This window comes from Humulus lupulus, chromosome 3 (assembly GCF_963169125.1).
Source record: "Humulus lupulus chromosome 3, drHumLupu1.1, whole genome shotgun sequence".
NCBI lineage: Eukaryota > Viridiplantae > Streptophyta > Magnoliopsida > Rosales > Cannabaceae > Humulus > Humulus lupulus.
Window position 1 is genome coordinate 165,938,936 of NC_084795.1, and position 14,864 is coordinate 165,953,799.

Consider the following 14,864-nt stretch of genomic DNA (forward strand, 5'->3'; position numbering starts at 1 on the left):
CTGTAATTCCAATAACCTCCTTTCCTTAGCTCTAAGTTGTAAATCGTCAAACATCAAATGACAATCTGCTACAATCCCGCAATGCTTTCTTTGTTTCTTTAAGTTTGTGCATCAGTTTGAAGCTGTTATGCCCTTGGATATACGATTTCCAGGCCTCTGCCACTACTTTATTACACTCCGGGTGTTCTGTCCAAGCGTGGAAGAATATAAAAGGTGTTTTACCTCCTTAACCCAAAACAAAGTATCCAAAATTATGGGGCCATGATCCGAGTTGATCATTGGTAAATTTTGAATGCCTGCTTTCGAGAGTTCCACACACCACTCTGGAGAGAAAAATGCCATGTCCAACTTACATTTAACATACGCTTGACCCTCTCTGTTATTGCGCCATGTATGGAGCCCTCCCACATATTTGATTTCCACCCCTGTACATTTAATGGAGTGCCTGAGATATCGCCTTCCTTCCCTTCGCTCACGCTGCGACACTCTTTCATATTCAAGGAGCATTTCATTTAAGTCTCCCATTAGGAACCATGGTTTGTCTATATTCTTTACCCTCTCTGTAATTCGACCCCAGTAGGCAGCTTTTTCCTCCGCGTAGGGAGTCCCATACATACAGAGTAATGTCCACTCACATGCATTTTGATCATTTTCCACAATTGCCTCTACTCCTTCCCTATCCATCTAAATAACCTTCACCTTAACCTCTTCCTTCCAACAAAAACAAAGACCCCCTCCCACTCCCTCTGCTAATATAATTACTAAGTTTACAAAGCCTAGTTTCATTGCTTTCCATCTCATCTTATCAAACTGAATCTTAGTTTCCATCAAAAATAGAATTTTAGGATCAAATCTAGTGAGAATAGAACAAATCTCTCTCTCTCTCTCTCTCTGCCTGGGGTCTGGCCAAACGCCAGCAGTTCCACGCAAGACACCTCATGTAGAAGGAGGGGGCATGCTTTGGGCCGCTTCCTCCCCCTCCCCAAAATTTGGCTAGTATTCGACATTAACTTCAAATAAATCTTTAGGTTGTGTTGAAATCGTACCTCTCATGTTATACTTCCTTCCAAAGTTTGAATTGGATGAGTTCCTTCTCCTTCTTTTCTTGCTTTTGACATTGCTAGACTCGGGTTGTTCTTTCAATCTCGTATGGAAAGATAGCCCCTGAACTTGCTCTTGTATCAAAGTAGGAATTGTGGAGTATGTAGATGATGCATCGTTTGGGCTTTGGAATGTCTCAAACTCACGAGATGAGTAGGGCATAGCTGAATAGAAGATTTGGGCCTTTATTTTTTTATGACCCAATGCATGCAAGATGAGGTCTGATAGAGATGTTGGGTTGCCAATAGTGGAATTATGGGCCCAAAACATAGGGACCTCTCTGGCCCAAATAAAATTGGCAGCTCATTAAGCCCTACCTCTTTGGCCAATTGTTTGGCTGCTTCTTTTGAGGTGGGCCAAGGAAGATCAATTGTCTTCGGCTATGTATGAGGGGTTTGTGAAAGACACATAAGATCATGGGGTAATTCCAACATCTGGCCTACCGTGGGCCCCGATTTCGGGACATATCCCTCTGCTTGATTTCCTGTTGTGTTTGAAATTCCTTCGTGCCTCCCTACATTTCTTTTCTCTCCCAATGGAATGCTTGTACTACCTGTACCATCATTGTTCCCCACTACTCTCGTACCCGAACCAACACCACATTGGGTTGTTGTTGCTATAACGTTATTCACCACATTTTTTGTCCCATTGTCCTTACTCTTCCCTCCTTTGTTGTTTTTCTTCTTTGGTTGTGCTGGGTTAATAGCCGTCAGATGTTGTGTCATTTCCTCGCCACCGTTATCATTTGACTAGGGAGGGTAATTACGTATGTATGGATTGTTTGGCCTCGGTATCTGTTTCTTCTCATTCTTCCAATGGGATAGCTTTAATGATTTAAAGCGAATAATGTTGTCCTCCATTGTATCCGTAGATCGAGTTGGCACCTAGAAGCATGATGCCACTTCATTGTCTACCTTAAGCTAAGGTCCATAAGCTTTCACTGGCTTGCCTTTTGCTGGGTGAACCATGGTTGTATGAGCCATACATTTCCCAGCTACATGCCATTGCCTTCCACAATTGAAGCAAAGGAGCGGTTGTCTCTCAAATTTAAACTGAATCCATATCTTCTCATTATTTTTCTGGTTGAGAAAGAAACATGGGATCATTGGTTTCTCAATCATAATATCCACAAGGAACCGTAGGTATCCTTTTTCACACCATAACCTCTTTATTGATTTTATCTGCCTCTCTAAACAGCCTTACCTTGTCTGTTACCGTTGGAATGTTGGTCGAGTTGAGGTAAGTTGGGGGTAGACCATATGCTTGAACCCATAATGCCGCAAACATAAAAGTTTCTTGTTGCCATGGCTTGTCCATTGGCCATTCTCGAAGGTTGAGAATGTCACCATTAATTATCCAAGGTTGGCTATCCATGAACTTTTCCCTATCCCTTTCAGAAGCAAAATAGAAAGCCAGAATCCCATCCCCAAAGTCCTTGAACTACCAAGGCTCCTCTGTTTTCCTTACCTCAACTAAAATGTTCTTGAAGAGAGTTTTGGAAAGACATTTGGAGCCCACTAGTCTGCCTAGACAAGCCTTGTTCTTGACAATGAATTCAACTACAAAATCATCCACCAAATCAAGGTTGAAAGACTGATCAAAGTTTCTAACTTCTTCTCCAAATAGGTCCATTGAAATCAACGAACCAAATGATAGAACCAACCCACTATAGGGTATCTCAGAAGAGAAGGCGCACTCGAGTCAAAGGAATTGAGTAGGATTAAATGTTTATGAAAAATGGAAAACTATTGCTCCACTCACATGCTTTCTCTACCAAATTAACCAATATGAATAACTACAAAACTCTAATCAATGCTAACAGATTATTCTTGAGAAAAAGAACATTCACTTTTAAATTACAAAAAAATTAAATTTTAAGCATAATTTGATGCAAGGAAAGCATCATAAGAAGCCTAAGAAAATTTGAAATTTAAAGAAGACAACTAGGCTCCACTCTTAAGAATTTTCATAAAAGGAAGCCCATGATCATAAAATAGCAAAAACTCCTAATACCATATTGTGGTATGCTAAAATAAGTCTAGCACACACAAAAAAATATTTTTGAAAGTTTACATTCATTTGCATCTTTTTGGACCATCTATTTAGTCTCATTACCTATTTGGAACATGTGTTTTAACAAATTATAAAATGGTTTAAATAGACCCCCAAATCTAATTTTGGTCAAAGTTTTTTGAACTAAAATTACAAATAATTTACCAAACTAACAATTCAAAATAATAACACAATCATGCTGCATAATAACTGTGCTCTTATATTCAATTTTTTCTTCATCAAAATTAAAGTTTAAGGATCTATTTGAACCATTTTACAAAACACACAGGATCTAAAAAGTAGTTTGTCAAAATACAGAACCTAAACAATAATAAGACAAAACACAATGTCCAAAAATGTATAAACCATTCTTTCAACTCCAGCCTTCTATAATATTCCAAGTTATGCCATGATTTTGGCGTGAAGTTACCTTTGCTCTTAGCTTCCAAGGTAACCCACTATAGGGTATCTCAAGTTGGTCCAAGTTATCTTTGCTCTTAGCTTCTAGGATTAAAAAAACACTTTAGAGAGTGTTTGGTTAAAAAAATCAAAAGTATTTTTTTAATTTAAAATGTCTTTTTGGAGAAGCTAAAATTTCTAGCTTTTTTTAAGACATTTTTTAAAGATATTTTTTAAATTAGAATAGTTTTATTATTCCTAATTCACTCATAAAAAAATATTTTTTAATTATTATCCAAACACTTAAAAAAAACTTTTTATAAAAAAAAATATTTGTATAATAGTTATCCAAACTGAAAAAATAAACTAAAACTTCCACTTATTTTATGTTTTTAGCTATAACCAAAAGCATAAACTTTGCCAAACGGGGTCATAGTCTACGTTATCAAAGCAATTTGTCATCGTCCAAATATAAACTTTCTAATCAAATTAAGTATATAATCTGGGGGTGGGGGGCCAAGAGAAGGTGCATGTCTCTTCAAATAAACTTAGTTTGTATTGTATCCCTTTGTAAAAGTTCTTATAAGATGGCTTAGCTTAGAATGCGACTTTCTAAGTTACTTCCACAGTTAAAACCACAAACATGTCAATGAGAATAGAACCTCAGCAGGTGAAACTTCACCAGAAGAGTTGTTAGAAGTTTTGCTATCTATTTTCAATGCCAAATTTCAAGTTCATGTCTGTGATGCAAAAGGGTCATTTCACTCGGGAAAAGTCTTCTAAAGTTCATTTAGCCCTTGACATAGATCATCTAATAGGATTTGTTAGGCTACATTCTTCTCTCTGCCACTTACTTTTTCTTTCTTTCAAAAGAGAAGTTGACATCTTTTTTAGCTTAAAATAATATATTCAGTAAAAAGATAAAAATAGGTTATCAGGAAAACTTGCACTTTGAAAAGTCTCACACATGACATGATTGATTACTTCATACCTGATAAACCCATGGCAGCCAACAAAGTTATTCAGATGCTGAACATGGCTAGGCTTAATATAACTAGGCAGGTCAGACAAAGTTTAAACTAAGACGGAATAAATAATATACGACTAAGATAAGGAATCTTATACCATGTATCTTTTAAAAGGTATCTCTCAGAAAGACCTTTGAAAAATTATAATGGAAATCGTCTGACATAAGTTAAGAATCACAGACAGTTACAAGGTCATTACACTAATGCAGATTCTATCTGATTAAGAATCTGGACAGATAGTACTTTGCATTGCATCATTTAACAAAGATTAAAATACTACTTCGGTGTTAATTTTTGAGTCGTCTGTCAATGTCTATCATGCATTAGATGAATTAAACCTTAAAACTTATTTGAAACACCATGACAACATACATAGAAGGGGCACCACTTATCAATCATACAAGGATATAAGTGATTTGTCATTATCGAAGTACTAATTAAGCGCTTACAGAAAATACAGCTACTTTCATGTTCATGTAGCATTAAGATATGTCCAACAAATCTAATGAAATTAGAATCACTTTAACACATCCCATCATATCGAAGGGTTTAAGTCTATTAAAAAGAGTCACACAATGTACAACAAGTACAGCTTATCTCTACATAATGCCTAAACTAAGAACAAACACAAGGCACAACTCATGAACAGAACATACTCTTGGATTGGATGTACCAAGAAACTCAGTTACACGAGTGCCATATAGGGTTTTTATAATTGAACCTCGTTTAGTTTTCAAGACAACAATAAAAGGAAAAAGAAAAAGACTTGCCAGCTTTATGTATCCTCATCTGCAAGCTCAAAATTAGTCATTGTGTTTTTCTTTGCTTCAGGCTTCAGCCACTCCTATCACTAGCACCAATTCGAAAGACCTTTCCCAGCAAAGAAGACTCTGAATATGAAAGAAGACCCATCCAATTCACATAATATAACACGAGGATGATAATAAAATCGCCAAATGGACCCGGTTGACCAATTATCACGACTCTTTTCTTTTTATCAATTATCACCATTCACCATAGCCGCCATAAAAGAGTTTTTGGAAGCATCATTGCCGCTTGAGTGACATCATCTTCAAATTTTTCAGCCACCAGAAGCAGACAAGGATTCATATGTTATAGACTGCTACCAACATTTTAATTACACAAGTAGAAGTCCATAAAGGCAGAAACTAATTATTATTAATCCTGATCACTCATGGAAAGATGTTTGGAGACATACCAAACTGGCATTGGTATGTGTAAGTAAGTAAGAAAAGAAAGAACTCACTTTATTGGATCTGGGAATGAAACTCAGATCTCATCCGAAAGATTACTAAAACCAACTAACACGACAATGAAGACTAAATCCCCCTAAACACGAAACACTAGTAGAACAAAGTACGGACTTGACACCAATTTCATAAGAGCCTAAAACCAAGTAGAAGTGAACTAAACAGAGCAATAATTCAAAAGTAGCAGAAGAACATTTACCCCCACTTTTCATTTCAATCATCCCCAGTTGGGAAAAGAGTAAGAACCTTCCTCCCTCCTGTTGCATTGGCTGACTCCAAGTCCTCTACATAACCCGGCACAGTGTTATGCACTGGCTGCCCCATCCTATGAACTGGCTGCTGGGACTGTCTAGCAAGGAAGGGATGCTCGAATTGCCCACCTCCATTCGTCGGTGGCGAGCCAAAATGCCCAACTTGGCGGTGATACTGCGTCTGCAGCTGCGGGTGGGCAGCGGCAGCAGCTGCAGCCACTGCCATCTGTTGCTGGTGATGAAGCACGGGTACGAATGGCAAGAAATGTTCCGAATTGGCTCGGCTCGGATGCAAGAAGTGCGCGGGAACAGGTGAGCTTGCGAATAGGTGGTCCGTGGCGGGATCAGCTGAGGCGGCCAATCCTCCACCGCCAGCTCCGCCTCCACCGCCGCTACCGCCGGATAAACCCTGCATGCGCTTGAGGTAGAGGCGGTACTTTTGCAAATGACTGGCGACGTTTTCTCGGGTCAGCCCATCAACGCTCATGAGCTGCATTATGGTCTTGGGAACGGCATTCTTGATCCCCAGGTGGGCCACGGCGTCGACGAATCGCTTATGTAGCTGCGGGGTCCACACGAGGCGGGGGCGCTTGAGGGTACGCGCTGGCTCCTCGCCAGCTGCCCCAGAGCCCAAATCAGCGGAGTCCCCAAATTCGGACGAGTTGGGCTGGGTCGAAGAGGGTGGCTGGAGTTGGTTATTGGACGACGGAGGAGGGGGCGGCGCCTGATGGGTTTGGGTTCGAGGTGGGCTTCCACCGTTGTTTGCGGCGGCGACGGCAGCTGCGGAACTGGGGTTTCTGATATCGAAGGCCAAAGCGAGATCAGGTGTGATTAGGGTTTGGGATAAAGGCATAAGTTCCTCTGGGGAAGGGAGCTCCTCTGCCCATCTGTTGAACCAATTGGAGTCGTCTTCTCTCATTGTGTGTCGAGTCTCAACCTGCTTACTCACCCAATTCCCTTCTCTCTCCTCTCTCCTCTCTCTCTCTCTCTCTTATGGGATTATCAGTACAGGTTGTTGTTAAGGACAACTATGGAAAAGAGGTAAGAAAATCAAAAGGGCAAGATAAGAAGAAAAGCAACAACAAAAATGTTTTTTTTTTTCCTTCTTCTGTTGGGTGGAAAATGGAAATCTGTCAATAGTACTTACAATTCCCTCTCTCTCTCTCTCTCTCTGGAATTTGGTGTGAGGAGAGAGATATGAGAGTGGTGGTGGTAGAATTTAGGGCAGAGGAGGAGGAAGAAGAGGGTTGTCGGAGGGTATGGAGGTTGTGGAGAGAGGTTCGAGGTAGATCTTGTTTTTTTTCTTCCTTTTCAGCTTTTATTACGAGTACTGTTTGCTGATGCTGTTCTTATGATTTTTATGGGAAGTGAAGGTGAATAGAGAGAGAGAGAGAGAGATAGATGAGAGATGAGACAGAGCCAGAGAGGAGATTTCTCAATTTTTTTTAATTTTCCGGGATTTGGGGGTCTTATACTTGAGAGTGAGTGTTGCAAGATCTATTAGATTCTTATCCACCTCACGGAGTCAGGTAAAGCGTGGGCTACCACGCGCCACTATTGTAGGTAGACTATACAAGACTGTCTTTTCGATCAGGTGGTTTGTTTATTTCCATTTGCCTCTAACAAGTAGTCGATTCGGGGACCTATAGCACACACGACGACGGTACGTTAACTATACGCGCAGCTCATTAGAGTTTGAGAACTGGGGGTAATGGATGTGTCCTTATGTTCATTACAAGGTTGATAGATGGCTTGTACGGGTACAGAGTTTAGGATTAGAAGAGAGAGAGTGTGTGTGTGCAAAGTTTGGTCACTTTGTGAGAGCTCTTCTAAGTTGGTGATGAGGAATCAACTAAGTTAGTGTTTTGCTGTGAAGATAACTTTATTTTATCTTTTCTATTACATGTACTTTATTATTATTATTATTATTATTATTATTATTAAAAGGAATACCTTTTCTTTTTCTCAAAATATCCAACAAAAATGGTCTGGGTGTGGTGTTTTTTTTTACTAATAAAAAAATAGGAATTTTGACTCCAAATTAGGGATCTTGTACCTTCCTTGTTTATTCATAATAAACAGGGTTTTGTGATTTGTGAACAATAATTTGCAATCCAGTGAGCTGACATGTGGGTAAATAATAATAAATTAAAGGGTAAAATAATCTTCCAGAGAGTAGGAAAGAACCATTCACCCAAAAATAAATAGAATACTAACCAAAAATTGAAAAAAAAAATTAATAAAAGAAGAACGATAGAATTGTTGTGTATATTTTGACAAAAAAATTAAAGGAATTGTTGTGTGTATGGAAGAGGATAAGCTTTTTCTAGTATTGAAACATTATTTAGGGCAATGAGGTGTACATTCTTGCATTCCTAGGGAGAAAACTAAAGGCTGTTGTTTACCTATTTTTAGCCAAAGGACATATATTGGCACTTACATTTATTGCTTCGACAAATTGCATACTTTTTGCTGCGCACAACCAATGGAGAGAGAGACACCAAATATGCATCAATCACTATCAATAAGAAGATAGAACATGTGTTTACGCATTTTCTTTTTCCTCTTTTTAACTTAACATACGTTTGGCTCTCAACCATTAATTTTTCTCTCTCTCCTTTTTTTTTTCCTCTTTCTTTTTCTACCATTTTTTTTATCCAAAGTTGAGTAATCATTGTTGTAGCTTCAAAATCGTTTAGCAATTAGCAACTCATTAAGTCCTATAAGGAAATTGATACGAAACTTTATTAGAAGAAGTTTTTGAGAAAAGAAAATACTCTAATGTATTGAATTTATTGAGTAAATGTACAAATGAGGACCATATATAGGTCAGAAAGGATTCTGTTACTAAGAGAATATTACATATGAGAATGATTAACAAACTAACAGAAAATGATTCCTAACTCTAATAAAGTTTGATGGAAAAACTATATATATATATATATACACCAGTTAGTTTGGTTAACTTAAAGGTAATATTTTAAATATTTAACTCAATATATGTTTATCCAAAAAAGAGCTGTTGATGACGTGGCAAGAATTTTCGACACGTGGCCGAACACGTGGCAGAGATATTGCTCGCCTATCGACTAGAAATATTTCTACATGCGAAGATCAAGTTTTATATACGACCAGACTGGTCGTATACTCCGTTCATTTATGTAAAGATCTGTACAGTTGTAATGATATGCGAGAATATCTCTTCATTATGATCTGAAGATCCATTTATTAAGGGAAGATATTATTATTCGATTCATATAATCCTTTTTGAGCCTATAAATACACAAGAAATAGCTCAAGGAGGGGGATCTTTTTCTCTTTTTCCGAAATATATTACTATTATCCATCGTTTGTATTGTTTTCTTCTTCTGAGGTCTGTGAAACTCAGGAACCCTGGTTCTTTGATCACACCTTTGAAGTTCAATACTAATAATAGTATCAAGTGGATGTAGGTTATTACCAATCACTGTGGTCGAACCACTATAATTATCTGTGTTCTTTATTTTCCATTAGATTGTTTTCTCAAGCTCTATATTATTTTTCTGTCGTTTTCTAGACTCCGTGTCGTTGACCAAAACGAGGGTCAACATTCTGGTGCTTTCATTCAGAGCGTTGAACTCAAGAAGATCTAATGGCAAAAAATACCAAGAAGACTGGACAAGCAGCCGCTGCACCATCCCAGCCTCCTCCCCCAAATGTGGCTGAAGACGAACCTCATTTGGAGTTTGATGAGGAGGAGTTGGACTCTGAGACCCTGAAGACAACATTGGGGGTGTTGCAAGATGAGTTGGCCAATCAGGACACTGCTGCCGAGATGATTGTGATGCCCTGAATTCTCCGATGTGTTTTAATGGTGGGAATAGTAGGCCGGGAGGGCCATACTTGTTTAATTATGCCATTAATTGATAAAATGCATGTATATGTGAATTATATTATAATATGATGTTAAATGCATGCATGTGGGTCCACATTTTAAATTACAGGGGTGTGATGATAATTTGGTCGTTGAGGGTATAATTGTATAATTATATGTATGTCGGTGATATATTATTGAGACCACATTATAATGTGGGTTTGTTCGAGCTACTCGGCATGAGACGATCTTGGAAAATTGATTAGCGGTCTGGTCATAACGGGTTTAAGTTCGGGGCTTGGGATGAGTCTCGGGGTGATTTTAATGATTAGAGCGTTACCGGGAATTAAAGTGTAACGGGATATAAATTATTGGTATTTGGGATTATCGAGAATAGCAGGAATTGGAGAGCATTAATTATGATTAACGAGATAGGTTGGAAAGGACATAATTTGCCCTTGGGAGCCTTTAGAAACCCTTAATTGACCTAGGGGTATAATGGTCTTTTTACCCCTAGGATAGATATAAACCCTTTAGGCTGTGAAACAGAGGGAAAACAGAGCAAGCTTACTCGTACCTTCCTTCTCCTTCATCTTCTTTGTGATTTTTGAGCACTTGTTGAGGATTCAAGCTTGGGAAGTAGACCTTGGGAGTTTGGGAGAGTGTTCCACCATTGAAGAGCATCACAACCTGAGTTTGAGGTAAGTTTCTAGCCACTAGTTTCCTGGTTTTCTCTGTTTTGATGTTTAGTTTCAGCTTGTGATTTTGTTGGGGATGGTTGGAATTGATGGAAGTTTTGGTTGGGGTTTAACTTGGGTTTTGATGAGGGAGTGTTATAGATCAAGTTTACGGGTTGTATTGGATGTTTGAGTGGTGTTTGAGCTTGGTTTGAAAGGTTGGTTCCAAGGAAAATCGCAAGAGAGGAAAAACCAGGGTATTGGCTGAACTGGGGGTTGGGCCGCGGCATGGCCAAGGAGGGCCGCGGCTCTTGAGGGGTGCTGAAGGAGGCCGCCTCTATTTGAGGGGCAGGCCGCGGCATGGCCAAGGAGGGCCGCGGCCCTTAGTGGCATTTTGGCCAGAATTGAGATTTTGGCTTGGGTATTCTAGCCTTAGGCCTCGGGGTCGATCCTACTACCCAGTTTAGTAGGATTTGATGTCTCAGAGGCTAGGTTTTGATTTGGGAACCCTTTGTTATTCATTTTATTGATGGAATCCCATACTTGGTTATGACCAGGTAACTGCTAAGAGACCAAAAGGTTGATCGTTCTCAGGGGTCGTTCTTATTATATTTCTCCCTCGAACCTGAGGTAAGAAAACTGCACCCTGTGTATATACGACATGCGTGTTTGTGATTGAGGCATGTTGATTGATAAATGTGGACATGGATTGCATATTAAATGCTAGTCAATTTTTTTTACTTGTATATGTACTGACTAGTCAGGGACACTGACCTAAGAGTCAGAAATGGCATAGCGTCATGAACGCAGGGCCAAATGAAGATTAGATCTAATCGATATCAGCGTTTAATGGCTCTAAGGCATTAACGCTGGACCGACCCTAAGGTCGATGAACTTATAAGCGCTTGGCTAGTCTAAGACTAGTTACTAAAGCCAGGGCCTAAGGCCCAGGTGACCGTTTGTCACATGGCTAGGGGACGATGTTCCATGGTTATGACTCTATGGTCATGAGGAAGGTTATGTTGGTGACTAGTCACCATGCACCTATCTTGTTTGAACTAATAAAAGGTTCACCTATCTATTAAGCCTCGGTGACCCTATCGTCACAAGGCTAAAGGGAGCTAGACCCAACTTAGTGACTTTTGCGACTGTCACCTACTTGTTGGACTGATGGTCCAGAATGATTATTATGATCGTTGTTGATATTATATCACGCTTTATTATGTTTTCTTGCTGGGCCTTGGCTCATGGGTGTTATGTGGTGCAGGTAAAGGGAAAGAATAGCTCACCCAACCTTGAGTGGAGAGCTTAGGTGGTGATGTGTACATATGCGGCCGCTTGACCACCACGGCCATGGAGTTCTCAGAGGGACTAGGGGGTTTACCCTATTTTTGCCGCTTAGGTCGGTGGGTTTGTAATTTTGAAACTGTAATGACATCTTTGAGTTGTAAATAACTTGTAAATATTTTTATGGGCCCACGAACAGTTTTATGTATTTAATAAAATATATCCTTTCCTATTTATTGATTTTCCACCTTAGCCTGTTAATAACACTTAGAACATGTTTTTAACCAAAGGACTCAGGTAGCGGGTCAAATTTCCAGTTCACCGTAACTGTTATGGGGTAACTAGGGCGTTACAACTTAGTATCAGAGCATGCCCAAGGTTAAGGTTCCTGTAGACTGGCTGGGTATGTACACACATCACTGAAGTCAAGCTCGACTCATGGTTTGGTAACTATTTATGTAGTTATATGTATAACTTCTTAAATATAGTATATATGCTTTACTAGTATGCATGAGACACTATGTTAAACCCGTGCCCTGAAATATTATATCCTCAGCAAATGTGTGCTAATTAGTACTGTGATTGCTGGAGCATACTTATAAGTATGATTAGTTGTGAACTATTATGCGATACATGCTAAGTGTTAAATGTTATAAACATGTATTTGCTTGTATAATTGTATGACTGTGGAATATGATAATTGTCTACTTGTTCTTGGACCGTAAGGCGACAAGAGGTTTAGTTATTACTACCTGACTGGCCGTATTGATCATTCTTTCAGCAAGGTGTCAGATAAGAATGAATCCAAGGCAGACAGGTACTTCAGCTGGCCAGAGTGATCAGGGCCAGAATAATAATAACAGCCAGGGTCAGGAAAATGACCAGTCTCAGATTCCACAGCCAGCTCCTGTAAACTGGCAGCAGATAGTGAGTGATCTGCAGGCTACAATATTAAGACAGGGAGAAGAGCTTCGTCTCCTAAAACAGCAGCAAGCACCTGCAGTGGTCAGTGTATCAAAGGCACCTCCTGTGTCGGTGCTAGCAGCTAGGCAGCTGCCTGAGGTTGGAAATAAATGGGAACCTCTCTATGAAAGGTTCAGGAAGCAACAACCTCCAGTTTTTTAGGGCAGTGCAGATCCTGCCAAGGCTGAATAATGGATGAGTATGATTACCACTATCCTTGATTTCATGAGGGTATTTGGTAATGAGAGGGTGGCCTGTGCCACCTATATGTTTCAAGAGGATGCCCGAATTTGGTGGGAGGTGATTACCCAGACCAAGAATGTAAATGCCCTGAGTTGGGAAGAGTTTCAAACTCTAGTTAATGAGAAATATTATAATGATGCTATTAGGGCAGCGAAGGCCGAGGAGTTCATTAGGCTACTTCAGGGGAATTTATCAGTCACTAAGTATGCCTTAAAGTTTGATCGTTTGAAAAAGTTTGCCATGGAGCTGGTGCCCACTGATGGGACCAGGAGAGAGAGATTCTTGCAGGGGCTACAACCCAAATTAGCCCGTGATGTATGTATCACCACTGTGGCTGGGGTTACTACCTATGCACAGGTGGTTGAGAAGGCACTCACAGCTGAGAGTGCAGAGAACAGGATCTGGCGTGACAGTGTAGCCAGAAAGGATTTCAGGAGGACAGGTCCTCCATTTGTGGGTTCTGGTAGGGGTGTTGGCCCCAGTGATCAGAAGAGGAAGGTTCCTGACACCTTCCCAGTTCCAGGTCCTGATAGGCGGCCCCGTGGTGTTTCAATGGGTCGTCCAGGTGGCAGTGAAGCTTGGAAGTCTTATCCTGAGTGCCCTAGATGTAAGAGGCATCACTTGGGAGAGTGTAGGGAAAAGGCCTGCTTCTCATGTGGAGCAGTGGGTCATCTTAAAAAGGATTGCCCTAAGGCAAGAAAAGAAGAACCCAGAAAGACAAACAGCTCGACCCCAGCTCGAGTGTTCGCATTGACTCAAGTAGAAGCTGAGGCTTCTCCTTCAGTTGTTACATGTCAGCTTCATAGTGCTGGAACCCCTTATAATGTTTTGATTGATTCTGGTGCTAGACACTCTTTTGTTGCTAGTAGTGTTATTGATAGACTTTGTAGACCCTGTGATTTTTATGCTGTGGGGTTTGGTACTTTGTTACCCACTGGAGAGTTAGTGGTATCCAGGAGATGGGTCAGATCTTTGCCAGTGACTGTGGAGGGCAGAGAGTTGTCAGTGGACTTGATAGAGTTGGTTATGACTGACTTCGACATGATATTGGGTATGGATTGGTTGGCAAAGTATGGGGCAACCATTGATTGCAGAAGGAAGATGGTCACCTTTGAGCCTGAAGGTGAGGATCCTTTTGTGTTTGTTGGTGTTGTGCATGGACCTCGTATTCCTATGATTTCTGTATTGAGGGCTAGGGATTTATTGCAAGGAGGTTGCATTGGGTTCTTAGCCAGTGTGGTTGATACCACTCAGGTCATGCCAGTGAGACCAGAAGATACTAGGCTTGTTTGTGAATTTCTGGATGTGTTTCCAGAAGATTTGCCAGGGTTACCACCACACAGAGAAATTGAGTTCATGATAGAACTGGCACCAGGGATGGAGCCAGTGTCTAGAGCGCCTTATAAAATGGCCCCAGCTGAGCTAAAAGAATTAAAAGTACAGTTCAAGAGCTGTTGGATTTGGGTTTTATCAGACCTAGTTTCTCACCTTGGGGTGCGCCAGTTCTGTTTGTCAAGAAGAAGGATGGTTCTCTGAGAATGTGTATTGATTACAGAGAACTGAATAAGCTGACAATTAAGAACAAGTATCCTTTGCCAAGGATAGATGATCTGTTTGATCAATTGTAAGGTAAGAAGGTATTCTCTAAGATCGACCTTCGTTCTGGTTATCATCAGTTGAGGGTCAAGGATGGAGACATACCGAAGACTGCTCTTCGTACCAGGTATGGGCATTATGAG

At 40.2% G+C, this 14,864-nt stretch overlaps 1 protein-coding gene across 1 annotated transcript; it reads right to left on the reverse strand.

Moving 5' to 3' along the window:
- Positions 1-4,975: 4,975 nt before the first annotated feature.
- Positions 4,976-7,839, reverse strand: LOC133823263 (transcription factor MYBC1). The gene is made up of 2 exons (XM_062255929.1): positions 6,051-7,839; positions 4,976-5,650 (listed from the first exon to the last, which is right to left on the reverse strand). The coding sequence occupies exon 1, from the start codon at positions 7,019-7,021 to the stop codon at positions 6,065-6,067; it is 957 nt and encodes a 318-aa protein (XP_062111913.1). The 5' UTR covers positions 7,022-7,839; the 3' UTR covers positions 4,976-5,650; positions 6,051-6,064.
- Between the last annotated feature and the right edge of the window lie 7,025 nt (positions 7,840-14,864).

Excerpts from the sequence above, each read along its gene's own strand:
- LOC133823263 (XM_062255929.1), bottom strand. The coding sequence starts at position 7,021 with ATGAGAGAAGACGACTCCAATTGGTTCAACAGATGGGCAGAGGAGCTC.